Raw genomic sequence first — 27548 nt, 5'->3', positions numbered from 1 at the left:
AACAGAAATGCCGTGGAAGTCAGAGCGGTGCTGACCGCGGGGTGGAAGGAGGCGGTCCCATGGGGAAGGCTATCTGAGGACCCTCATGGCATTGACAATAGCCTTCCTCCTGGCCTGGCTGGGGATCAGATGGGTGGTGGTTACAGAAGAATTGAGTAGGTTACATATTCATGTTTTACATGTTTTCTGTGTGTGTGTGTGTGTGTGTGTGTGTGTGTGTGTGTGTTTCAAATATGCACAAAAATTCACCCTGGTACTCCCCTATAAACTAATACTTGACAAATGTCCCCATGAGCACCTGACATGCAAAAAAGAGCTAGTTCCCTTTTGGGGGAAACGGGAAGGGACATTTGTTTTGAAGCTGGAGAAATTCACAGAAGCCAGGCCCTGGCGGGGATCGAGGGGGCTGGGCATTTTTCTGAGCAGAAGGAGCCCCAGAAGGTGTTAGACCAGGACCTGCACGCAGTCCTGTTGTGACATGCTGCGGCTGGTGCCTTTTGGGAATGGCATCAGGGAGCTGCCCGGAGGGGATGGCTGCGTGTTCCCGGGCCTCTGCACTTCCTTTCCTTCGCTCTCTACTCTGTGACTCAGCCTGGTTCTGCCAAGCTGGTTATTTGTGTTCTGCCCTGTCCTCCCAGCCCTGCTTAGCCCAGACTGATTTCTGCTTTTCTTCACCTGCCAGCAGTGGGAAGTCACCCCTACCTCCTCAGGGCCATCCTGTTGGAGGCCGGAAGATGGGTGGGCAGGGCAGGGCCTGCTGACCCCAGTGACCTGAGGAGCCCCTATCAAACTTCCCATCTGCCATTGGTCATGATTCAACAGCAGAGAAAACTGCACCTCCGCACCTACATGCTGGCTGGGGTGTGGGGGAGGGTGACGGTTGCTGCTGTGTGATCTCAGGCATTCACTCACCCTCTCTGAGCCTTGATAGTGCTATCTGTGAGGGGTCCAGAGCCCTGTATTATGTATATCTGGGGGGAGGAGGGAGCGGTGTTCCAGAACTTTCTAGAGCTTTCAAGAACCTCTTGAAGGGGATTCTGCACCCAGACATGGCCAAAGTCTGCTAGATTAGAGACAACTTGTGACCCCCTGTTTGGCTGTGAGAGTCTAGAAAGCAGCCATATGTTCACCCCCTGCGTTCCTGTCCAACTTTGAGGGTCCTGGGGGCTAAGGGGGTCAGGGCAGGGGCCTTGACCGGCGGGTTCAACTCCCAGGGTCCTCTTGTGCCCAGGCTCCCTGTCTCCTCCTGGTCCCAAATGTCATCTGGTCGGCGTGACCTTCTGCGACTCCCGGTGTGAAGTCAGAGCCCAGGTCCCCGACATCTCGCAGTTCCCGCAGCCACTTCATTTTTCCCTCAGAACTTATCACCATCCAACAGGCTTGAATATTTTTAAAGATGTCTTTCCTTACCTGTCTCTCTATCTAGAATATTAGGTAGAGGAGTCAGGGACTTTGTCATTTTGTTCCTTGAGGCGCCTAGAATGCCTCGAACACAGTAGGTGCTCAATCAGTGTTTGCAGGGAGAATGGACGGCCCCTCCCCAAAGCTGCCTGGTCAGCATTGAGACCCTGGGGCACATTGGGTGATATCCGGTTCCAGGCTCTGTCTGGTCCCAGCCTTGCCCCAGGGGCAAGTCGCATCATGGTGTGTGCCTCCGTTTACTCATCTGCATAGGGGGTGATCGCAGTAACTCTGGGGCGATGTGTGTGGAACAAGCCCACACGCGCATACACTTGAAACAGTAGGTGCCGCCGCCGGGCCTTCGCTGTTGGTATTCTGAGGCCTGGCGGGGAGGGGTTGGGGGTGGGTCTGAGGACACCCGGGGCGGGGTCAGAGGCCCCGGGAGGATGGAGTACACCCATTCTCCAGAATGAGGAAGGAGGGCCCAGCAGGCTGCCGGGACCCAGACTGCGCTGGGGCCCTTCCTCGAGGCCGCCCCGCCCTCCCCAGGGACACCCCCCGCCTCTCCTCGCCGCCACCGTCAACCTGTTTGGCAGGGCCCGGCAGGTCTGGAGATGGGTGGGGAGCCCTGAGCCTCCGCACCCCTCTTCTCCTCCTCCCCACCAACGAACCCGTCCTGTGCCCTGCACTCAGGCCGAGCTGGGCTACCCGGGTGCCCCAGGCCGGGAAGTCGGGGGTCCCCGGGGTTGGGGGGGGTGACCCCCAAGAAGAGGAAGGCCCCTACACGCCCGGCTGCCAGGAGCCCACCCCGGAGCCGGCGGGGTGGGGGTGCCCTCCCCGGGGGGCCAGGGCCATGCCTCCTTGTGCCCTCTGAGGCCCCACACCATGGCCCGTTCCCTGACCTGGCGCTGCTGCCCCTGGTGCCTGACGGAGGACGAGAAGACGGCAGCCCGGATCGACCAGGAGATCAACAAGATCCTGCTGGAACAGAAGAAGCGGGACCGCGGCGAGCTGAAACTGCTGCTGCTGGGTGAGCCCAGGGCCCAGCTGGATGGGCAGCGGGAGGAGAACTGGAGGAGGGGGTCCTCTCCTCCACCTGCCCGGACGGCCTGGGAACCCATTTGCCAGATGAGAAGGCCGAGGTGCAGAGACGCCCAGTCCTAGTCCAAAGGTGCACGTAGTGGGCCTGGCCATCTTGCAGGGCATCTGCAAGAATGGAGGTGGCCCGGTGGCCTAGCTGCAGCCTGGCAGGCCCAGCACGCCCTACCGGCTGTGTGTTATGGGAAGGGAACTATGAGCTCAGGAGCCCTGCCCTCTCCCTCCATCTCCAGGCGGCCCTCCCGTCCCTCTCCCTGCTTGGCAGGCCAGCAGGGGAGGGCTTGACATGGGTTCTGGAGATTTATTAGCATGAATCCTGAGGGCAGAGCATTGCCAACAGGCTCTGATTCATTCATTCATTCGTTCATTCAAGATGTATGGAGTAACTCCTGGGGACACAGCAGCAAAGGACATGGAAGTTGTCCTTGCCTCCTCTTCTTCTGGTGAAGGAGACAGACGTTAAGCCTGTAAACTAAAAGCAGATAAAATGATTTCTGGCAGCCAGAAGATGGAGGAGAAAGTTAAACAGGGTGAGGGAGTAGGGGGATGGTGTGGATTGTGCTGCTCTGAGATTGTGACCTCTGAAACCTCAGGTGTCATTGCCCACATGTGTCCCCTGCCCCAACCACTTTGCCCTGTGTATGGCTCCAGGGATGCTGGCCTTGGAAACTCCCCCACGACCCCCTGAGCCCTGAATGCGGCTGGGGAAGGTCCCAGGTGTCCTGAAGTCACATCTGACTGGCCCAGGACAGAGAGGCGGGTCATCTGTGTAGTCACCTCTCTCTTCCCTGAGGAGTGGAGAGAGGTAAGAGAGTGGGAGCGCAGGACCCCCAGGAGCTGCTCCTTGACTGAGGACCCTTCCAACTTCTCACATCGCTCCCTCTTGCTGAACTAGGTGAAAGAATCCTCCCCACATTTATTTCCCCAAGGAGATCTGGCATGGCATAAATCCAAACTCTGCCCCCCACCCCTTGACCTCTCGGACCCCAGCTCTTTCTATTGGCTGTAATCTTTCAGTGGCAACCACCTGGCTTCCTTGCTCCTCATTGAATATTTCATGGTTTTTTTTTTAAACATCTGGTAACGTCATCAGTGAAACTGAGCCTGGAAGCTTTTTGATTAAGAATTTAATTGCTTTAATAGCTATCTCTATTTGATTTCTTTAATAGGTAGGCTATTATTATATTAATAATATATGTGACATTAATATATCACTTATTATTTTTAATAAATAGGCCAATTTAACTGTCTATTTCTTCTTGAGTGAGCTTTGGTTATTGATGTCTTTCAAAGAATTTGTCCATTTCTTCAAAGTTGTCAAATTTATGGGCATAATGTTGTTTATAACACTCCCTTGTCATCCTTTTTGTATTTGTAGGATCTGTAGTGATGTCCCCTCTCCATTCTTTGTCTTCAGTCCTTTTCCTTCATCCGTCAGGCTAGGGGTTTATCAATGTTAGTAATTTTTCCTTACACATTAAAGTTCCTTTATCCATGCCTCAGTGCTTTTGCACTTGCCATTCTCCCTGCCAAGAATTCTCACTGTCACCCAAGCCTTTGCATGGCTGGCATTCTCACTCAAGGCAGGTCTCAGCTCAAGTGTCACCTCCTCAGAGTTTTCCCTGAATTCCCTTCCTGCAAAGACAGGCCCCATCCTTCTTCGTCCTCTGCTCAATTTTTCTTCATAGCGCTCACTCACTGATACTCTCTTAAGAGTTTACTTGTTTATTGTCTGTCTCTCTAGTTATATAGCGAACAATACAAGGGTGGGAGCCATGTCTGTCTTATTCACTCCTGTGTTCCCAGCATCTAGCCCAAGAGTACAAGGAAACTAACACACAGCAGATGTCCAGTGCACGCTCTATGAATGAATGAATGACTCAGTCCTGATTCAGGGGCAATTTCCCCCAGAGCTGCACCGTATCTTCCTGGAGCTGGGAACGTCCCTGGCCCCACACCACTCCGACCACTGCACAGTCAGCCCCAAATCAGGAAGCCCGTTCTGCTAGTGTGGGGAGGGGAAGGGGAGAGAGGAGGTTGTCTGTGTACCCAAGCACTGACGGTGGCCCTGGGGACAGCTCTGTGGGCTGGTTTTGATCACCCCCATCCCAGCCCTGAGGGCCACCTCCACACTTCCCTCCCTTCTTGAAAACAGGAATTGAATGCAAAGTAATTTTTTTCCTGGAGATTTGCTGATCCTTTTAAGGAAGGAGGCCAAGGAGCCTGTCTGAACCTGACAGGAAGCGATTACCACATTGGGGAGGGGGAAAGTCAGAATGAAGCCAGCTTTGTCCATATCACCTGAGGTAGGGAGTACGCGTGACTGCAGATGGGGAAACCAAGGCCCAGAGAGGTGAAGAGACTTGCTCAAGGTCACACAGCCAGGATGGGAGCCTAGAATTCCAGTTCCAAGCCTATGTGCTTGACCAACCTGTCAACGTGACTCAGAAGAGAAAAACCATAGAACTCCCATGACATATGGGGAAACTGAGGCCTAAGGAAGCAACAGGAGTGGTCTGGGTCAGTGGCCAGTCTGAGACAGAGCTGGACATAGAAGCTGAGCCGCCTGCCTTCCAATGCCTGGCTGCCCCGCCTGGCTCCTAGGCACCACAAACCCTGTTTCCTGGGGTGGGCGGGGGCCTGAGGCTGCTGTCTCCGTGGCAGAAGCCACACGCTGTCTCGCTGTCTCATGATGCCCAGGGCTTGGCCCAGCTCCTCCCGGCTCTACTGGGTTCCACTTCCTCATCCCGCCCCAGGAGGAAGTATCACTTCCTGTCTGGGCTGTGAGGCCTCTGCCAAGTGGACACAGCTCTCCCCACGGCAGCCCCCAGCCCCATAAGGGGCCGGGGTGAGGTGGTGGTGGTGGTTCCTGAAGCAGACCAGGAGGGGAGCTGGAGAGTTTCCGGGTTCCTTAGTGGCTTCAGGACAGGCATGGGCTACAAAGAGGGGGTTCCACCCGAGGAGTTTTTTAGAGTCCAGGTTGTGACCCATTCATGAGGCCAGGATTGTTTTTTCTTTAATAAAACAGAAGAGAAAAAGAATCAGTGCTTTGCAACAAAGTTAACTGTTGTTAACTTTGACCTTTGTTCTCTATGCTTCTGGGAAGACCAGAGGTCTGAGAGTTGGAAAACAACCAACAGGAAGGTCACAGCGTGCAATCTCCTGCTGTAGGTCTCCGCGCCGTCGCTGGCAGCACCCGGAGGCACCACCCAGCTTCTGAGCATCTGTAGAAACACCGCGTTAACTGATATTTTGATGACGCCTGACCGCCGACTGGCCATGTCCCATTCTGTGGGTGAAGGACCCATAGGGCTTGACTTTAGTGCTCTGCTTCTCCACTAGCTGTGTGACCCTGGGAAAGGCACGCCGTCTCTTTGAGTACCATGTCTCCTCTGTCAATGGGAAAACAGCAGGAATCTTATGAGGATTGGCCGAGGACACGCACAGAGTACCTTGGCCCCGGTCCCGGCAGATGCCAAGAGTTTAAATCCTGCTTACCGCGCTGCTGCCGATAGCGATTGTTATTACCATTGTTGTTGTTGCTATTGTTTAGGCAGCACATGGGGAACTTCCCCAGATGAGGAATAAAAAGCCCATGAGCTCTGGGCTCAGACAGAACTGGGTTTGAGTCCCAGCTTGGCCACTCGCCAGCTGCATGACCCAAGGCACTCTCCTCAACTGATCTGGGACTCAGTTTCCCCACCTGAAAAGTGGGGCCAAGAGCCTTCTCTCTCGCCCGGAGGCTTGGCTCAGATGGCGTTTCACACTTTCAGCTCTCCAGGGCACGCAGGCTTAGCCCCCTCTGTTATCCCCCGACAGCCAAACCATCAAAGCATGGCCCGTCTCCCTAGGTTTGTCAGAGGGAAGTGAGGCTGTGGGTTTATATTGGTGACTGTGCCATTCAGATGTTTCACTTCTGGAATATTCAGTGAGCTTGACATGTCCCCTTCCTAAAATCCAAGAAATTTCAGAACCTGAGACACATATGGCCCCACATTGGGGAGCTTCAGATTGTGGACCTATGGGGTACTTTTTTTTTTTTAAGGAAACTTTTTATTTGGGAATAATTTTAGATGCACAGACAAGTTGTAAAGATAGTACACGGAATCGCCTCACTCCTGAGCAGCTTCCCCTCATGTCCACATCGTGGAGAACACAGTGCGATTGTCACAGCTGAGAAATTAACACGGGATCCTTCCTGTCACATCACTGTTAGCTAAACTCCAGACAGTGGATTTCATGATTTCACTATCTTTTTCATGAAGGCTGTTTTTCTATTTCTATCCCAGTATCCAATCCGGCATCTCATGCTACAGTTAGAGTTGTTTTTCTGAAATACTTTCTTAGCTTATTTTGAAATACTTTCAGATTTATAGAAAAGTTGCACCTGGATTCTTCTGCAAATGTTAGCATTTTACCATATTTCCTTTATTCTTCTCCCCACTAAATATATACACACATATATGTTATGTGTAAGTATGTGTGTACATACTTTTAATTTATTTAGTGCATGATTATAGCGATAATTTATTTACTATACATTTATGTATTTAATACATACATATTCATTTCTTTCTGAACTGTTTGCGAGTAAATTGAAGACCTGATGCCTTTTACTCCTAAACACTTCTGTGGGTTTGAGTGACACTAAAAATCAAAGACCCCCAGGACCATGAGCAAAGCAGGTGATGAGCATGATGGAATGCCGTCCGCCCAGGCACCCCTGGCGCCCTCCCACCAGTGTTCCCAATTTCCTTCTGAATGTCCTTCACTAAAGCATCTCTGTTTCTTGGACCTCAACTCCAGCGGACTTATAACACCTGGAGCCACCCCAGACCTGCCCTCCTTGCCCTCAGATGTGCTGGGGGTGGACAGGGTACAGGGAGCCCCTGGGGGTAATGCAAGATGGCACCCCCTTCTCTTTGCTCCCTACACTCTCCACTCCTCCTCCCTCTGCTCCCATTTCCCCTTTCTGGACTCCAACCAGGCGACCCCTTCCCTTTTTGTGGCTTTTCCAGTTCCTCCTGCACCAGTCCCCACTCCTGTCCCTGGAAAACCCCCGTCATTGCCCCCAGGAGCCAGGCCAGGTGACCAGATGTTGTAGGAGTCTCCCAGCCTCACTTCCCACCAGGCTATCACACCCATTTTACAGACAGAAAGCAGAGGCACAGAGAGAGAGGGAGATTTCAAAGCTCAGACAGCAGGGAGCTGAGCCTTGGTCTTTGAGCTTCTGGTCCCGGACTCTTGAAGATTCCAGAATTGTTATCATGAACCCAGGGCTGGCTTTGTGTGCCAGCGACTCCGGCAGCCCCCCAGTGCCTCTCCCTCAGAAGGGCCCTGTGGTTTCATGTTGCACTGGGCCCTGCCAGTTCTGCAGCTGAGGGCAAGGAGCCCTCTCCCCGCTTTGGTCCATCAGCAAGGTGGTGGCGACTCTGTCCCCCAAATATCTCACGAATATGTCCCCATCTCGCCAGCTCTTGGGTCCACCCCATCGTCTCCCGCCTGGATCAGTGCGATCGCTTCTGCCCTTGCCCCACCCGTCTGTCCTCCCTGAAGCAGTCACCAGAGAGCGCCTGTGAGCACATGAGTCAGGTCCAGCCCCTTCTCTGCCCACAGCCCTCCAGGGCTTCCATCTCCCTGGGGTAAAAGCTCAAGTCCTCCCCACAAAGCCCTGCACGACCTGCCCCCATCTTCTCCCTGTCCTTACCTTCTCCCTCCCTCTCTCTCACTTACTCTACTCCAACCACATAGGCTTCCTCATTGTCCAACACACCAGGCACTATCCTCCCCCAGGACCTTTGCATGGGGTGTGCCCTCTGCAGGGTGTGTCCTTTCTCCAAATCTTGGCACAAGAGCAACCTTCCCAGCCTTCAAAACTCAACCCCACAAATCACCTCCACCGAGGGGCCTTCCAGCTGTAGTAGTCACCTAAACTCTCATTATCTATCCTGTTTTATTTCCTTCATTAAAGTTTTTCTACCTGAAATTATTATAGTAAATAATAGCAATTATAATTATGGCAAACACTAATACTACTAATAATAGTGACCACTAATGTAGCTTTTACTATGTCTAGGTATGCTCTATAGCGAGGGTCCACAAACTTCCTGTAAAGGGCCAGATTGTAAATATTTTCAGCTTTGTGGGCAGAGTGTTTCTGTCTGACTATTCAACTCTGCCATTTCTCATGTAATGAGAAAACAGTCATGGACAATTGTACACAAATGGGTGTGGCTGCGTGCCAATAAAACTTTATTGACAGACACTGAAACCTGAATTTCATATAATTTTCATGTGTCACAAACCAATCTCCTTTTGATTCCTTTCAACCATTTAAAAGTGTAAAAACCAGAACCATGAAAAGTATTAGAAATGGAAAAAACATACAAACTGTAAAACCTCTCGGGCCCTGCAAAAACAGGCAGCGGCCTGGATTTGGTTGGAGGGCAGTAGTTTGCGAACCCCTACTAGGAGCACCTTACGATGAAAGAACTCTCACGTAGACCTAGCAGGCAGGGCCTATCGTGATGCACGGTTTCCCGGTGGGGAGACTGAGGCACAGGGTGGTGAAGGCACTCCCTAGCCCAGGGTGCCAGAGCGTGACCCTGGCTGAGCAGGGAGTTGAACCCGGGAGGCCCGGGTTGAGACTGAGTGATGGCGTGACCCTGCAGGCCCGGGCGAGAGCGGGAAGAGCACGTTCATCAAGCAGATGCGTATCATCCACGGGGCCGGCTACTCGGAGGAGGACCGCAAGGGCTTCCGGCCGCTGGTCTACCAGAACATCTTCGTGTCCATGCGGGCCATGATCGAGGCCATGGACCGGCTGCAGATCCCTTTCAGCAGGCCGGAGAACAAGGTGAGCGTCCCAGGGCTGCCACGTGGGTGCCACGCTGGGGGGTCGGGTCCCTTAGGATGCTCAGGTCTAGGCCATGTTTCCTCAGACCCCCAGGGCACAGCTGTGTCCCCTTGGACCCCTAAGTCTTTGTGAAGAACAGCTCCCTCCATGCACCTCCAGGGCTCGAGGCTTGGACTCCATTATACTGAGTGCGGGTGGGAGTCCCGGGTCAGTGATTGTTCCCTGGTGAAGATATCAATACCGTGGACTGATTACTTCTGGGAGGGGCTGCAGTGATTTTTTTTTTTAATTTTATTTTATTGTAGTGAGAACACTCAACATGAGATCTACCCTCTTAAATTTTAAGTGCATAATACAATATTATTAACTGGAGGCAGGATGTTGTGCAGCAGAGTTCTAGAACTATCTATCCAAAGGAAGGGAAACCCTCCTCCCCCAGCATGTGCTGCTCTGTTCCCTGGGCTCTGCCTATTCTGGGTGCCTCCTGTAAGTGGGGTCACACGGTATTTGTCCTTCTGTTTCTGGCTTGTCTCACTTAACATGATGTCCTCAGGGTTCATCCACATTGTTGACTATTGTAGAATTTCCTTCTTTCTAGAGGCCTAACACTGTTTCATTGTCTAGACGGACCACGTTTTCTTTATCCGTTCGTCTGTCCGTGGACATTTGTGTTCTTTCTACCTCTTGGCTGTTGAGAATAGTGCTGCAAGGAGCATGAAGAGCTCATATCTTTTCCAGATCCTGATTTCATTTTTTTTTTGATTAACACCCAGAAGTAGAATTGCTGGATCATATGGTGATTTAATTTTTAATTTTTGGAGGAACCACCATACTGTTTTCCACAGCACTGTACCATTTTGCAATCCTACCAATGGTGCACAAGGGTTCCAATTTCTCTACATCCTCACCAACACTTGCTGGGTTTTGTTTGTTTTGTTTCTTATAATAGCCATCCTCACAGGTGTGAGATCACATCATCTTTCTAAAATCTGAAAGCTTCTGATTTGTGAATCTGAGCTGATCCAAGGACTTTGGAAGAGCGATTAGGGGTTGGTGGTTTCTACCTCATGGAACTGATATAAGAATACAATAAATGAAAAGTGCCCAAAGCTTTCAAAACAGTGCTTGGAATGTAACATCATTCCAGTGTTAGCAGGTGATATGATTATTTAATCTTCACAATAACCTCTTTCAGCTATTACTTCATTTTATAGATGAGAAGGAGGCTCCCCCCAAGGATAACCACTATCCCATCTTCCATCACCATACATGGTTGCCTGTTTTTTTACCTCAAATTTTCTGGACTTTTCCAGAATGTTCTTTTATGTCTGGCATCTGGTGCTGAAGAGTATGTCTGTGATTCATCCATTTTGGGGGGTATAGTTGTGATTTGTTTATTTTCACAATAAAAGTATGCCACGGTTTACTTATTTATTCATTCTCATGTTGTTGACATTTGGGTCATCTATATATATTTTATGCAAATACATGCATTTCCATTGGGTGTTTACCTAGAAATAGATTTGGATGATAAGGAACGTGTACGATCAACTTTAGTAGGAGACACCAACCTGTTTTCCAAGTAATTGTAGCAATTCACAGTTCCACCAGCAGTACATCCAGAGTTCCAGTTCCTCCACATCTTTGCCAACACTTGATACTGTCTGTCACTTCATTTGAGACATTCTTTTGGATGTTTGGTGGTATTTCATTGTGGTTTTTATTTGCATTTCCCTGATTAATAATGAGGTTGTATACCTTTTCATGTTTGTTGGACACTTGGATATTCTTTTTTTGTGAAGCAACTATTCAAATCTTTTGCCCATTATTTAAATTTTTGTTTTTTGTTCATTTAGAAAAGTATAGTTCCTCAGTTTTTTTTCTTTACTGATTTGTAGCAAATTCTTTGTATATTTTGGACACGAGCACTTTCTTAGTTTCACGTCTATTGTTAGATTTATCCCTAGGTATTTGCTATCTTTTGATGCTACTATAAATGGGACTTACATTTTAAAAATTTCCCACTAGTTAGTGGTTATTATACAGACATACATTTGGTTTTTGTTTATTGATTTTGCACTTGGGGACTTTATTAAGTTCACTTGTTTATTCTAATAGTTTATCTCTAGACTATTTTGGGTTTTCTACATATACTCATGTCATCTGTGAATAACCACAGTGTAATTTATTCCTTTCCAAACCTGACACATTTCATTTCTTTTCCTTGGCTGGGACCTCAGTACAGTGTTAATTAGAAATGGCATGAGAGGAAAAAAAAGAGGAAGAAATGGCGTGAGTGGACATCTTTGTCTCATTTCCAGTCTCCTGTCTTTTAAGAGCAAAGAACTCACATTCACTTCATTCAAGGCACATTAAGGTCTATTCAGGACCTTCACTGAATATAATTTTTACTCTGAATTTTTAGAAGGATGTATCTCTTAATTTTTGCTTTTAAAATTATTATTCATTTTGATTGTGTTTTTTAAAACTTTGGAGTCAATACATTTTCAGGCTGTGTATGAGTTCACTCAGGCTGCCACAACCAAGTGCCACAGTCTGGAGGGCTTAAACCACAGAAATTTATTTTTTCACAATTCTGGAGGCTGGAAGTCTGCGATCAAGGTTGGTTCCTCCTGAGGCTTCTCTCCTTGGCTTGCAGATGGCTGTCTTCTCCCTGTGTCCTCATGTGGTTGTCCCTCTGTGCATGTTTTTGTCCCACTCTCTTCTTCTTTCTTCTTCTTCTTCTTCTTTTTTTTATTGGGGAAGGGGAACAGGACTTTATTGGGAGAACAGTGTGTATTTCCAGGCCTTTTTTTCCAAGTCAAGTTGTTGTCCTTTCAGTCTTAGTTGTGGAGGGCGCAGCTCAGCTCCAGGTCCAGTTGCCGTTTTCTAGTTGCAGGGGGCACAGCCCACCATCCCTTGCGGGACTCGAGGAGTTGAACTGGCAACCTTGTGGTTGAGAGCCCACTGGCGCACGTGGGAATCGAACTGGCAGCCTTCGGAGTTACGATCATGGAGCTGTAACCGCCTGAGCCACTGGGCCAGCCCCCAATCTCTTCTTATAAGGACACCAGTCATATATTGGATCAGGGTCCACCCTAATGACCTCATTAACTTGATCACCTCTGTAAAGACCCCTATCTCCAAATACAGACACATCCTGAGGTCCTGGGGGAATAAGACTTCAACACAGAATTTGCAGAGGACAAGGGTGATGGACACAATTCAGCCCATAACAGGCTGCAGACTTTTTAATTGATCCTACACAGGGGCTATTCACAAACACCCAGGCATTACCAATTCCCGCTGACCTGGGCAAGTTGTTGAATTTATCATGCCTCAGTTGCCTAATCTGTAAAATGGGGACACCTGTAGGGACTTGCCTCCTAGGAGTCAAGGACCGTGTTTATAAAGAGCAGGAGGGGTGCCCCACACATAGGAGTCGAGCAGCGCACACGGGTGATGGTCTTTATCCTGCGTCGTCCTCCAGAAGCTGCGCCCTCTGCTGCCCCTCATAGTGGGGCTGGCGCTTTTCCTCCGTGCTTCCTCTGTGGGTAAATGCATGAATGAATGATGGAGCACATCACAGGAGGCAGAGGAAGTGAGAATGTGCAAAGTTGTGCACGGACTCCACTGGGCTCTGGGATAGAAGTGAGGCAGCTGGGAAAGGGGGAAGGGGGCTTGCTGGGTTGTCTGGAGGCCGTCTGACCAGCTCTGTCTGTCCCTCCAGCTCCATGCCAGCCTGGTCATGAGCCAGGACCCCTACAAAGTGACCACTTTTGAAAAGCGCTACGCGATGGCCATACAGTGGCTGTGGAGGGACGCTGGCATCCGGGCCTGCTATGAGCGCCGCCGCGAGTTCCACCTGCTTGACTCAGCGGTGTAGTGAGTCTGGGGTCTGTGGGTGGTAGGCCTGGGGGGTGGGGCGGGGGCAGGGGGCAAGGCGAGCACTGGGCTGAGCTGCAGGCTGAGACGTGGTGAGCGGAGACCCAGTGCCAGGATCGCACCTGGACAGAGGGGACCTCAGGCTGGCCGGCTCCCACTGTGCGGACGTGCTGTTAGGCACGGGCTGGCTGTGGAATAGTCATGCTCCAGGGTGATCTTGTCCCTGGGGTGACATTGTTTCTGGGGTGATGTCCCTAGGGTGAGGTTGCTCCTGGAGTGACATTGACCCTGGGTGACATTGTTCCTCAGTGACCCTGTTCTTGGGGTGATGTCATTCCTGAGGTGACACAGCTCCTGGGTTGATGCCGCCCCCAGTGACACCATTTCTGGGGCGATGCTGCTCATCATCGCACAGTGATACACGTCTGGGGTGATTTGCTCCCAAGCCATCACTACATCGGGGGGCAGTGCCCTCCTGGGTGGCAGCCCCTCCTCCGTGAGGCTGTTCTGGAGGTTACACCGTCGTGGGGGAGTGAAGCTGCTTCTCCCCAATGCTCTCACGGCCTCAGGGTGGTACTCTGGGCCTCCTGGGGGGGTTCTCCTCCCCCAGCAGACTCTGGGTGGTGGGTCTGAGAAGCCAAGGAAGGCTTTAGGGCTGGGCTCAGGGCTCCTCGCTCCCCAGCTACCTGTCGCACCTGGACCGCATCACTGAGGAGGGCTATGTCCCCACGGCCCAGGATGTGCTTCGCAGCCGTATGCCTACCACCGGCATCAATGAGTACTGCTTCTCCGTGCAGAAAACCAACCTGCGGTGAGTGTGCAGCCCCTGCGGTGAGGAGGGCTCCCTGGAGGATGGGCAAAGCAGCTGGGGCCTTGAGGGATGAGTAGGAGTCTCCTAGCCCTAGCCCTCAAGGGGCTTCCAGGCTGAAGGAGGCAAAGCTGAACAAAGACACCTCCAGCCCCCTGTGCAGTTAGGACTAGGACATGGAGAGCCCAGAGTGAGGCACCAGAGCTCCAGGAGGGGCAGTCTTCCTGGAGGAGGGGACATTGGTATTACGACATTGAAGGATGAGTAGGAGTTCACTAGTGCCGACTCTTGAGGGGCTTCTGGGCAGGAGGAAACAGAGACTGTGTGGTCACGGCTGTGCCAGAGGGATGGATTTGCGGCTGGGGAAGCTCAGAGAAGGATCCCTGTAGTCAATGCGGGGGTGAAACTAGGGGTCAGGAGGAGGCAGGAGCCATGGTCCAAGCAGGAAGGATTGATAAGGGTCAACGCAGTGGCTCTGGGGATAGAAATGAGGGTATGGTGCAAGAAATGTTTCTGGTGTAGAAAGGGCAGGAGGGTGGGAATGAGAGGAGGGAGACAAGACTGAGTCCCGGGTTTCCCATCAAGGTGAATGGGTAGATTGCAAGGTAGAGGGTTTAGATAAGAAGATGAAGTTCTTGGACACGTTGAGTCTGAGGGGTCGGGGGCATCTGGGAGGTGGCTGGACGCACACAGGCCTGAGCTGGAAGACTGAGCAGCAAGACAGTGTCCAGACAGAGTGATGGGCAAAGTCAAAGGCCAAGGAGAGGTCAGGAAGAATGCAGTGAGAGGAGTGACTTTGCGATGGGCACTTAGACAGTCATTGGTGACCTTAGCAAGCTCCGCGTCTGTGGGCTGATGGCAGGCAGTGCAGGGTGATGCCTAGAAACGGGTTGTGTTCAACCCAACCGTGTTGAGTTTCTCACTTCCCTGGCTGCCCCACCCCAGTCCCAAACATGTCTTTCTGGCCTCTGCAATAGTCCTTTCCAGGAAGGTTCATAATTCATCTGTTGGCCATGGGTCTCCTGCATTAGATGGAGAGCCCACAAGGGCAAGGGCCGAGGTTGAGCCTCCTTTTTCAAAGTGATGATCAGATCAAGGCCAGGGTGGAAGTTGGTAGATGTGGGAGGATAGCTGGAAAGATGGGAGGATAAATAGGTGGGTGAAAGGATGGATGAGTGGATGGGGGGTGGGGTGTGTGTGGATGGATGGATGCATAGGTGATTAGGTAGGTGGGTCAATGGATGGAGGATGGGTGGGTGGATGTACCGGGTGGGTGGGTGGATGGATGGATGGATGGATGGGTGGGTGGGTAGATGGGTAGATACATGGATACCTCAGTGGATGTATAGGTGTGTGGGTGGATGGATGGATACAAGTTTAAGAGTGAAGGTAGAGGTTAGGACTTTTCACAGGGAAGGCTGGGCTGGGGAGGAGATTTTTAGGTGGGAGACTTGAGTAGGTTCTTAGGCCAAGGAGAGAGAAGGTTAATCAGTGGATTGAGGTCTCCGAGGAAACTGAAACTCTGAGAAGGGAGACTGGCAAGTAGTGTATCCCACGTGTGTCTCATTCTCCAGAACCCCACTCTCAACCACTGCGCCCACACCTCACTCTGGAATATAGGGGGTTGAGGGAGTCTGACACAATGAGGGGTTGGTCTCGGGGATACCAGCCTCTTTCCCCTCCTGTATAGTGGGGCAAGTCCCTTCTTGCTCTGAGGCTTTTGGCATTTCCTGTCGGCTGCCTGAGTCGGTCGTATCCCTAGGGCTTGTTTATCAGTGACCCACATTTCTTAGAAGAGAGCACAGGAAGGCGGGAGGGGGTCAGGCTTTTTGTGTGGTGTGTGGGGGTGGAGGCAGGGCCCTTGTCATGGGTCACACCCAGAGTGGATGGCATTTGCCCATTTGTGTGGCCACTGGACGCTCCCCTGGCCAGACAGAATACAGCTTCCCCATTTCACTGATGGAGAAACTGAGCTGTGGAGACGGTCTGCAACGTCCCCCAGGCCACTCAGCCAGAACCAGGGCAGACTCCAGATGTGTCTAATCTTCTGTTCTTCTTTATGGGGGTAGAAATCAGGCAGCCCAGTGAAGTAGAAGCTCGGGAAAGTCCCCTGTCTTCTCTGCACCTCAGTTTCTTTCTCTGTATAACGGGCGTCATGGAAATACCTGCCCTGTGGAGGTGAAATGCAATAACACATGAGAGGCGTGGGCCCCCATCCTTGCTGTTAGTCATATTGATCTTGGCATGTCCCAGATGTGACTGGGGTCTGGGGTGCCACACATGGGGTCCTGATTAGGTCCAAGCTCTGAAAGGGGACAATTCCGGTAGGATCGTGGACGTCGGGGGGCAGAGGTCAGAACGAAAGAAGTGGATCCACTGCTTCGAGAATGTGATCGCTCTCATCTACCTGGCCTCGTTAAGCGAGTATGACCAGTGCCTGGAGGAGAACAACCAGGAGGTGAGGGGCCGCCATGGATGCTGGGGCACCGTCTCCTCTGCTCTTCACCCTCCACGGGCCCAGGGACCCACGGCTGAGCAGGAAGCCCCAGTGCCACTCTTGGGAGGGTCTGAGTGTGTCTGGCGTGGCTTTGAGCCTCTCCTTTCACTCTTTCATGATCACACCATTGAGGCCCAAGACTCAGCTCCACAAATATTTGCACTGCCAGTGACACACACATGTGCACACACAGAGGGACACTCATGTCCCGAGACACAGCCCCCTGCAAGCACAACACAAGCTATCCTGGGAATATTGTCACACTGCGTGGATGACATCACACTTTCCTTCAGAAATACTGGTGAGGATCCATCTTCTTTTGTGGCCTGTTCTAATGAACATCCAACGTGAGCGGGCACTCTCTCATCTCTGACACGTGCACTTTCAGTGGTTAAAGTTTCACATAGATATTTCGGGCATCTGAGGGGGAGATGTTATAATTTTGACTTTCAGACTGAATCAGACAGAAGAGTTTGAGGTCATTCTGACACAGCTCTTGCTCGAATTGAGCCACACAAGATGTCCTAGTTTGCTCAGGCAGCTGTAACAAATGACCGCAAACTTGAGGGCTGAGACAACAGAAATTTATTCTCTTTCGGTTCTGGAGGCCGCAAGTCCGAGATCAGGGTGTCGGCAGGGCTGGCTCCTTCTGAGGCTGAGGGAGCATCTGTTCCATGCTCTCCCAGCTTCTGGTGGTTTCCTGACAGTCCTTGGTGTTCCTTGGCTTGTGGATGCACCACCATATCTCTGCCTCCGTCATCACATGGCCCCCTCCTTGTCTGCATGTCTGTTTCCTAGTTTCCCATTTTTATAGACACCAGTCATTGGACTTAAGGCCACCCAACTCCAGTATGACCTCTTCTTCACTAATTACATCTTCAAAGACCTTATTTCCAAATAAGGTCACATTCTGAAGTTCCAGGTGGACATGAATTTGGGTGGGAGGGGGACGCTAGACAAACCAGTAGAGGCACAAAACCACGTGGGCACACACAGGCAGCTGGCCATACCCCCTTAGACTCAGCTGGGCAGAAAGGGGGGCACCCCAAGCCACTGGATGGTGGGCTGACAGCCCCATCTCCATGTTGGGGGAGGGCTCCTGTGTTGGGCTGAGCTGGCTGGCTGGAGCAATGACCTGCCTGTGTCTCCCAACCCAGAACCGAATGAAGGAGAGTCTGGCCCTATTTGGCACCATCCTGGAACTGCCCTGGTTCAAAAGCACATCCGTCATCCTCTTCCTCAACAAAACTGACATCCTGGAGGAGAAGATCCCCACCTCCCACCTGGCTACCTACTTCCCCAGTTTCCAGGGTGAGTATTTTACAACTTTCTATACCCTTCACCTCCTAGAAGCAGCTCCCAAGAGAGATGCTTGTCCAGCTTGGCGTCGGTAGAATTTTAAATATGATTGGACAGACCTGAGTCCCAGGCCAGGTTCCACGGCCCAACCTCACTCTGTTCTCAGTTTCTCCATCGTTAGAACTGGGAGAGAATAACAGATGCCTCCATACTCACAACTGCTTAAAGTGAGGGATTCTGAAAAGATGCATACTATACATCTTTGGAGTGTGGCTCTACTGGACATAAACCATACCCGTAAGGCATTGACAGCTATTTCCAAAATCTGCTTAGATTTTTGAAACTTTTCTTTTTCTAATTTTTCATAGTTGATAGTGATTTTTAAAATAATCCTTGACTGACCTGTGAACAAGGCTTTCCAAAGCACATGGCTCAGTTTCATAGCTACAACAACCCTCTTTCATGTTGCATTTGTAACTGATAGATTTGTGTAGTCCCGGGTGTATTAATCAAGAGGCATACAACAGGTTTGGGAACAAACCTTCGGTGCAACCTGAGGGCCAATTAGTACGGTATGCGTTGGGCATCATTTCGTGTATCTTCCGGAGGGGACACAGAGTTTTGGTCCTGGGAAGGGGTGTATTAGCTAGTACTTTCCCCAGAGTGCACTGTGAGGATAAAGGGAGCTTCTAGAAGTATCCCAGCTGAGTAACAAACTCCCCCCAAAATTAGGGGCTGTAGACCAGCCATTTCGCTTGGCTTACGATTGTGTGGGTCAGGACTTTGGGAAGGATTGAGGTGGGAAATTCATCTGTGATCCATGCGGCATCAGCTGGGGTGGCTGGGATCGGAGATATACTTCCAAGATGGCTTCTTGCATCATGTATCTGGTGGGTCTGTGCTCCTCGGCCTCTCCCTTCCTCCTCTCTTCCTCTTCTCCCTCTCCTCCTCCTCCTTCTTTTCTCCCTCCCTCCTTCCCTCTCCCTCTCCTTCTCCCTTTCCTCATCTAGTATCTCTTAATCCAGGGCCTGCTCATAGCATGGCGGTCTCAGGGTGATCAGATTTCAGCCAATCTCTACCTCCATTGTCACATGGCCTTCTCTCTGTCTCTGGTTGTCTCTCCTTTTTTTTTTTTTAAATTGGGGAATATTGGGCAACAGTGTGTTTTGCCAGGACCCATTAGCCCCAAGTCAAGTCATTGTTTTCAATCTAGTTGTGGAGGGCGCAGCTCACTGGCCCATTTGGGAATCAAACCGGCGACCTTGGTGTTATCAGCACTGCGCGCTAACCAACTGAGCCAACCGACACCCCCCCCTTTTTATAAGGACACAAGTCATTGAATTTAGGGCCCAATCTAATTCAGTAATGACTTCAGTTCAACCTAACTCATTATATCTGCAAAGACCCTATTTCCAAATGAGGTCATAGTCTGACGTTCTGAGTGGACATGAATTTGGGGGAACACTTTCATCCCAATACACAATCAACAACAGTGCTTAAACGCTTAGTGGTGACATCATCATGGGTGTGACTCCCTGACCTCATCGGAGCCCACACGACCAATCCCAGTCAATCATAACCACAAGAGTCAGGGTCTGGACAACAGATGTCAACTTGTTTCAGGATGGTGGCCTGGACACCCCTCACCCGCTTCTGAGCTGAGCAGCCCTGGGAGGGGACCATGGCTTGGAGAGTTTGGGAACAAGGATGAAGTGGATAGTTTTGAGGATTGTTTGCTTCCCTTCAGGTCATGGCGAACCCTCATGATCCATCCTTTTCTCCCAGCCAAAGAGGCTGGAACACCCTGTGCCAACTTCTGGCTCTCAGCCCTTCCTTCCTCTACACTCAGTAAACTTGTGGCAATAATAAATAATAATAAACCAATAACAACTCACACATGTAACACTGATGGAAGCACGCTCGCATGTTGATTTGTTTAATCCTCATTTAAAAACCCTGTGCAATAAGACTCATTCTTCTCACCACTCTAGAGATGGTGAAACTGAGGCACAGAGAGGTGCAGTCACTTGCTAAAAGTCACAGCCAGCGAGTGGCAGAGGCAGGATTCCAACCCAGACATTCTGGCTTCAGAGCTGGCAGGCCTTAACCACTAAGCAACCTGCCTTTCTGAAAGGACGATGCTAGCACACACTCAGGAAGGCTTCTGAGTATTGATTACAGCGCCCGCAACATGATTACGTTGAATCCTCACAACTCTGGGAGGCCTGGGACTATTCTGATGCCCATTTTACAAACACGGAAACAGCTCACAGAGCTTACATAGATTAATATGTAAGGCGCCCAACTAATAAGTAGCAGAGCCAGGCATTGGGACTGTAACTCACTATGTGCTTTCAACACAGCAGCCCATGTGCCTCACCAGGGCGGTCATCTCCTCTACTTCTCTTGACCTCAGTTTCCCCATTTGCACCAGCTTGTCTCTGCAGCTCCAGGATCCCATTCCCCCCAGTTCCAAGCCCAGCCAAGAGAGAGGGTCTCCCATCACCACAGTTCTACCCAGAGTCCCAGAGCTGAGGCTCGTTGGTCTATCCTAGGTCATGTGACAACCTCCAGCCTGATGCTCCCATTGGCTAGGCCTGAGGCATGTGACCAGCCAAAAAGACCAAAGACAGGATCTGCGTGCTAGACTCTGGCGGTCCCTGGGGTCCCTGAAGCCTTAAGTTGCCCATATCAGGAAGAGAGTCTCCAGAGTCCCCCCTTGGTCCGAGGAGGGAGGGTCACCTGACCGCCACAGGAGCCTCGTGCCTTGACTACCCCCACCCCTGCTCCCCAGGCCCGAAGCAGGACGCGGAGGCAGCCAAGAGGTTCATCCTGGACATGTACACACGCATGTACGCTGGCTGTGTGGATGGCGCCGACGGGGGCAAGAAGGGCTCGCGCTCCAGGCGCCTCTTCAGCCACTACACGTGCGCCACGGACACACAGAACATCCGCAAGGTCTTCAAGGACGTGCGGGACTCGGTGCTGGCCCGCTACCTGGATGAAATCAACCTGCTGTGACCCAGGCCCTAGCCATCCACCCCCGGGGCTCAGACCTGTGCATGGCAGGCGGGACCTTGTGGGAGGGGGCGGCGCTCAGAGAGCCCAGGTGCCCCCTGTCGTTCCAGGCCCAGGTAACAGAAGGGCCACGAGTGAGTGGGGAATGGAAGGCCAGTCGCCGCCCCTCCCTTCTCTCTGCCCCTTGCCAGGAGAGCCCCTGGGGTCCCCTCCCTTTATTCAGTTTACCTCCTCAGAAAGGGAGCATAATGGCCATTTGGGATGCCAGGGTGGAGGAAAGGTGAAGAGAGCAAAGGATGTAGGACTTGGGTGGATGAGGCTCTCTCAGGAACCTCACCTTGGGGTGCGTCCCCTGCTGGGCAGCAGTCTAGAACCCCCTGGGGCTGATGGCACATCCCGGGGGATGGGGGAGTGGACTTTCAGGACGAGGCACCGGACTCTGGCGCCTCCTAGCGGAAGGAAATGGTATTTCCCAGCCTGAGGTCTGGGTAGCTCAGAGATTTCCCTTTTCTTGGGGTGGGTAGAGAACCGTGGAAAACAGTGACCCTTTCAGAGCCTCGCGGCTCATAGTGTGTCCTGTTCTGGTTTGCAGACGAGGGAAACCAAGGCCCACAGGCATGCCCCTCCTTCCTAGGCTGGGGGCCGGGCGCACGGCATCTTAAAACTTACTGTATTTATTCCCTCATCTTCTGTGGGGCCCCTTGCGGGGTGGACATTAAAGAAATGACATTCTGGAGACATGATTTTTTAGGGGTGTCCTGTTTATCCCCCCGCAGTCCCTTCTCAGGTCGCCTGTCCCGGTGGGGTAGAAACATGGAGAAGGAAGGAAAAAGTTCTACTTGTTGTCCATCCACCTGTGCAGGGCACAGTACCCAAAGCTATTCGGCAAGGTGTGCACTTTGAGCAGAAGGTGGTATCCAACCTCCCTCCCTGGCAGGTGGCACGTTTAAGCCCACCCTCTGTTGCTACTGACCCAAAATTCCAGCAGCAGCCTCCACCCATCTGTGATGAAGATGAAGATGATGGCTCCACTTACTCCAGATGGTGGTATCCCACCATCCTCAGGGAAGCCCTATGTATCACAAGCCCCATTTTACAGATGAGGAAAACGGAGGCACAGAGAAACAGTCATTTGACTAAGGTCACACACGGAGGGGGGGTGTGGCAGAGTCAAGATTCTATCATTCATTCAACACTTTTTTTAACTTAAAAAGCTTACTTTTTAGAATAGTCTCAGATTTAGAGAAAAAATTGTGAAGGTAGTACAGAGTTGCCTTATAAAACCACACCCACTTTCCCCTATTATTAACATCTTACATTAATGTGGTACTTTTTTTTTACAATTAATGAACCAACATTGACACATTATTTTTTATTATTTTTTAATTGGATTTACTGGGGTTAACATTGGTTAATAAGATTATATAGGTTTCAAGTATACAATTCTATAATACATCATCTGTATATTGCATTGTAATGTTCACCCAAAGTCCAATCTTCCATCACCATGTATTTCACCCTTCACCTTTTTTTTACCTCCCCTCCTCCCTGCTTCCCTAAGGCAACCACTAAACTGTTGTCTGTGTCTATGAGTTTTTGTTTGTTTGTCTTGTTTGTTTGTTGCTTTCAGTTTTAGATCCCACCTATGAGTGAAATAAAAAAAGAACTCTCATCACCATTTGAAAGAACAAATGGAGAGTATTTTGACTTGACTATGATCACCAAGTATTTTGCATAAAGAAGAAATAGATCTTGTATTTATAAGAAATTTATAAGATTTATAAATAGATCTCTCATCACCATTTAAAAGAACAAATGAAAGTATTTTTTTCTTTCATAAAAATATTTTTTCCTTCCAATGCCTGCATTTATTTTTTTGTCTTACTATATTCACAATCTTGGATCTCCTGTACTGAATATTAGAATTAACAGTAGGTAACATTATCTTATTTCTGTCTTAAATGGAAATACTTCTAATGTTTCAGCATTGTTTAGTATTTGGTTTTCTTTTTTTATTTTCTCTTCCCTATGATTTCCTTTTATTAGTTTCATGTGTGCAAAACACTGTAATATTTAGACATTTATTATTTATACTACACATTATTAACTAAAGTTTATACTCTATTCATATTTCCTCAGTTTTCCTCTAATGTCCTTTTTTTGTCCCAGAATCCCATCCAGGACCCCACATGACACTTAGCCATTAATATCTTCTTAGGCTCCTCTTGGCTGTGATGGTTTCTCTGACTTCCCCTGTTTTTGATGACTGACAGTTTTGAAGAGTGCTGGTCAGATATTGTATTAGTTTCCTGGTGTTGCTGTAACAAAGTACCACAGACTGGGTGGTTTAAAACAACAGAAACGTATTCTCCCAATTCTGGAGGCTAGAGGTCTGAGATCAAGACATCAGCGGGGCCACAGTCCCTCTGAGGGCCTCTAGGGCAGGATCCTTCCTGCCTCTTCCAGCTTCTGATAGCCCCAGGTGTTCCTTGGCTGGTGGCCAATGGAAACCAGTTTGAGTCAGCTCTTCAGTCCTGTTGACCTGACCCCGGTGGTCTTAAGAGTTCATAGTTCTGGCACAAGTTAGATGCTTTGTCTTGTCCTATACTTTCGTAGCCCTAGTTCTGCATTCGGCCATTTCTCCAAGGAGCACTACTTCCTTTTAAAGGAAGATGATATTTAGAGATACACTCTGACCACAAAGTTAGGAAACCCATATTTTCTTCACTCATCTTTTTATTTTGAAAATATTTCAAACCTACAGAAGTTGCAAAAGTATTATTACAATGCACTCTTGTCTATCCTATGTAGGTCAGGGGTCAGCAAACCATCCGCTCTAGGCCTGATTTTGTAAATAAAATGTTGGCACACAGCCACACCCATTCATTTACATACCATCTCTGGCAGCTTTCTCTATGGAGGGCGGAGTTGTGACAGACATTGGGCCTCAAAGCCCTTTGCAGAAAAGATTTGCTGAGCCCTGAGCTATATCTGCCCATGGTTAACCTTTTGCTTTGTATTTCTCTATAAACATAATCTAAAAGCATATTATATATTCTATAGAGAATATACACATTCTTTTTTTTAATTTTTCTAAATAATTTCAAAGTTGGAGACCTCATGAAGCTTTACTCCAAACACCATGTATTTCCCATGAAAAATACCGTCTGTTATATAAGCAGAAGGCGATGGCCAAGTTCAGGAAATCTAGCATTGGTGCAGTAATAATTATCTAATACACAGCCCATATGAAAATTTCCTCAGTTGTCCCAATATCGTCTTTTACAGAAACTTTTCTACCGTTCCGGAACCTACTTGGGGACCACTTACAGCTTTTAGTTTCATGAGTCTTGGGTCTCCTTTTGTCTTCCATGACCTTGACTCTTTCGAAGAGCATAGGCCTATTATTCTGTAGAATGTCCTCACTGGGTTGGTCTGATGACTCCTTATGGTCTGATGCAGGCTGTCCACTTTGGCGGGAATATCTTAGAAGGGATGTGTCCTCAATGTGCCATGTTCATTTATTGCATTCCCGGTGATGTTTACTTGGATCGCTTGGTTAAGAGGACATTCCCCTGGTTTCTCAAGTAAGATATTTTTCTCTTTGTAATTAAGATGTAATCTGTAGGAAGATACTTTGAGATTATGTAAATATCCCGCTCCCCAGCAAACTTCCACACAATGATTTTAGCATTTAATGTTGACTCTTGCCTAGATCAACTAATGCCATGATGGTTACAAAAAGAGTGATTTTTCTAAGTCTATTATTGGGTACATGATTAGGAGTGCAATCGCTGGGTCATATGGAAAGATGCCCCCCCCAATTTTTTTTATTGCCAGTAAATACACACGACACAAAATGTACCATCTTGACCATTCTAAGTGCATAGCTCAGTGACATTAAGTACATTCACGTTGTTGTGCAACTGGCCCCACATCCACCTGAGAACTTTTCATTTTGTAAAACTGAAACTCTGTCTCCATTAAACACTGACTCCTCCTCCCCTCCCCCTCCTCCCCTTCGCTGCCCCTCCCCCCCACTACCTCAGTTCCTGTCTCTATGAATTAAGATCATTCCTTGCTGACACTCTCATCTCTCCAGGTTGGCCCAGCAGCCCCTGAGTCTCTTGGGTCTCTCTGACAGGTCCCCCTCCTTTTCCCAGCACTACCTTGCTTTCTGACCCACTAACTGCTAACACCCCTGTTCATCTTGCACTCTTCCTGCCCCATTCCCTCCCTCCCTCTTTTTTTTTTTTAAGGGAGTGATACTGAGAAGCCAAGATCTAGCTGTTTGATGTGCTCATTGCTGTTGGGGAGTCTCAGTGGACAGAGTCAGGAAATAGGTTTTTGTTTAGATTACGACTCCACGCTGACACTTTCGTCCTGTTCTGTTCCTGTGGGGTTCTTCCACGTTTCCCCATTCCATATTTACATCTTTCTCTTACAGTGAAGACCTGGCTTTTACTATCGATGCACTTGATACTGTGCTCAGTCCCATAACTCACACGATAGTTTCAGAATCACTAACTCCATACCACTCCCAACAAACATGTCTGCTAAACAAAGTTCAAAATCTCTTTGCAGTTCCTTTTGTCTTTAGAGCGAGTACTCGGGTCCAAAAGTTGCACCGGTTGGTTCTTTTCTATGTCTGTGCAGTTATGTTTTTCATTTGAAATGCAATTAGGTTCATTTGTTTTCTATTGTTAAAGCTCTTTTTCTCCATCCTTGTTGATCTGATTTTATTGTGGACGATAGGAAGCATTAACAAAGTTTAAAAACAATAAAAAAGAGGACACTCTGAGGGTATCATTCCCTCCTCTTTTCAATTTTAATCCCACCCATCTGCTGTAGGTAACCTAGCTCATTGGTTCCTGGTTTATCTTTCCTGTGGGTTTTTTTTTTTTTTTTTTGCAAAAATGAGTGGATAAGTGTATATTTTATCCCCCTTTCTTTATTGCACAAAAGGTACCACACGACCTGTGCTCTTTTGTACTTAACAATATGACCTGGAAATCACTCCACTCACAGAGATCGTCCTTGTTCTTTTTCACGGTTGCTAAATGCTACACTCTGGGTGCAGCATAATCTATCAGCTCCTCTCTGTATACAGACTTTTGGGGTGCTTCTAATATTTTGCATTTACGGACAACAATGAATAACCTTCTGTGTGTATACTTGTGTTATTAGAGCTGTGTGTCCGGGGCTGATTCTAGAGGTGGCTTTTCTTCTGCAAGCCTGGGGCTGATGGTAAGATTAAATAAGGTATGATGCATATGTAGCCTTCCTCCTGGGCAGCAGGTATTGACGGGAGAGGTCACTGTGGGACAACTCTGCCTCGTCGTTAGTCAACTTTGCTCTCTCACAGCATTTTACTTTTGTCCTGAATTTGCTTTCCAGACCTGGGGTCAGGGGCTCAGCTGGGATCAGGGTTTAGTCCAGGGCTGGGTCTCAGCCAGGGTCATGGGTCAGGGTCATGGTCAGCTTATCATAGGCTCAGCCCAGGTCAGGGTTCATCCAGGGATCAGGGCTCAGTCTAGGGTCAGGGCTCAGCCTCGGATCAGGGCTCAGTATCAGGCCTCAGCCTGGGATCAGGGCTCCGTCCAGGGTACGGGCTTTAGCCTCAGAACATGCAGTGTGTCCCTGTCCTAATAAAATCTGTGTCGGGTGGCCCCTTGTGAGGCTGGCAATGAGGGTGGACTACGCTACTTCGCAGAGTGGTACATGGGAAAGACTTGGCTGCGTTTCCCACCCTACGCCTGGCCTCAAACCCCAGCTGCCTACGCAGCTTCCTGCGTAGCCCTTCCTCCTACAACCTCCCCTCCAGCTCCGTTTCTGCTTGGTCACATCTAGTGACAAGATGCTACCGCCTGCCTCCCCAAGCAGCACCTCGATCTGAGCTTCCCTGTAACTGTCCTTCTCCCAGAGCTGAACAGTGAACAAAGGGAGGAGTGCTGGTCAGGGACCGTGGGCACCGGGGCGACCTCCTGCCTTCTTCCCACCCTCCCTCTCATGAGGACACCGCTGCCCCTTGCAGGCCTCATGAGGGAGGTGGTGTCCCCCCGAGGTCCCAGGGTGGGGCTGTGCCTCCCCTCTTAAGCCCCCCAGGGTTGACTCTACTCCATGAATTACCCCCACTTCCCACCCCCACCTGGAGCCCACGCCTCAGTCTTCAGCCGTCTCAGGTTGAGTCAGCCTGAGCCAGGTCAGGATGGACATGGGAGGGGTAGGGTGAACCCCCACTTTTCCTGTGAGCCCCTCACCCCCAGAGGTGAGAGGCTGCCCTGGGTGGGAGTCCCCAGCTCTGCTCCTAGTAGGGCCAGCTCAGCGGGCAAGAGAGACAACTGAAGTCTGGTAAGGAGGTTCCTGGCCCCAGGGACCCACATGTGTCTGTAGGTGGGTGTTCACCTCCTGTTGTGTGACCTGGACAGCAGGTGTTGCCTCTCCAGGCCTCAGTTTCCCTTCTGTGGACAGGTGTACTGCAAGTGTCCTGGCCCTGTCATAGGGCTAAAATGGTGTGCATCCGCTCCTTTGACAAGGTAGCTGGTGATCACATGTGTAGTCACTTGGCACACATTATTAAGTACCCACTGTGTGCCAGGCACAGTGAGAGCGGTTGGGAAGACAGTGACGGAACAGCCAGGTACTGGAGGGAGTCACCCAGCCGGGAGAGGTGGCAGGTGCAATTG

The 27548-nt window shown here is 50.0% G+C and overlaps 1 protein-coding gene across 1 annotated transcript; it reads left to right on the top strand.

Moving 5' to 3' along the window:
• Nucleotides 1-1884: 1884 nt before the first annotated feature.
• On the top strand, nt 1885-21594 carry GNA15 (G protein subunit alpha 15). The gene is made up of 7 exons (XM_033133539.1): nt 1885-2431; nt 9171-9355; nt 13086-13240; nt 13923-14051; nt 16377-16506; nt 17703-17856; nt 20639-21594. The coding sequence occupies exons 1-7, from the start codon at nt 2287-2289 to the stop codon at nt 20863-20865; spliced, it is 1125 nt and encodes a 374-aa protein (XP_032989430.1). The 5' UTR covers nt 1885-2286; the 3' UTR covers nt 20866-21594.
• Nucleotides 21595-27548: the final 5954 nt, after the last annotated feature.

The sequence above is a fragment of the Rhinolophus ferrumequinum genome, chromosome 18, assembly GCF_004115265.2.
Source record: "Rhinolophus ferrumequinum isolate MPI-CBG mRhiFer1 chromosome 18, mRhiFer1_v1.p, whole genome shotgun sequence".
NCBI classification, from domain to species: domain Eukaryota; kingdom Metazoa; phylum Chordata; class Mammalia; order Chiroptera; family Rhinolophidae; genus Rhinolophus; species Rhinolophus ferrumequinum.
The sequence above is the reverse complement of the archived record's forward strand: the minus strand, read 5'-3'. Positions and strand labels throughout refer to the sequence as shown.

What these genes read in the sequence shown, in the direction of transcription:
- GNA15 (XM_033133539.1), top strand. Translation starts at nt 2,287, where the DNA reads ATGGCCCGTTCCCTGACCTGGCGCTGCTGCCCCTGGTGCCTGACGGAG. An exon ending in TCAGCAGGCCGGAGAACAAG is followed by an intron (nt 9,356 to 13,085) that starts GTGAGCGTCCCA and finishes CTGTCCCTCCAG; the next exon opens with CTCCATGCCAGCCTGGTCAT. An exon ending in TGGAGGAGAACAACCAGGAG is followed by an intron (nt 16,507 to 17,702) that starts GTGAGGGGCCGC and finishes CTCCCAACCCAG; the next exon opens with AACCGAATGAAGGAGAGTCT.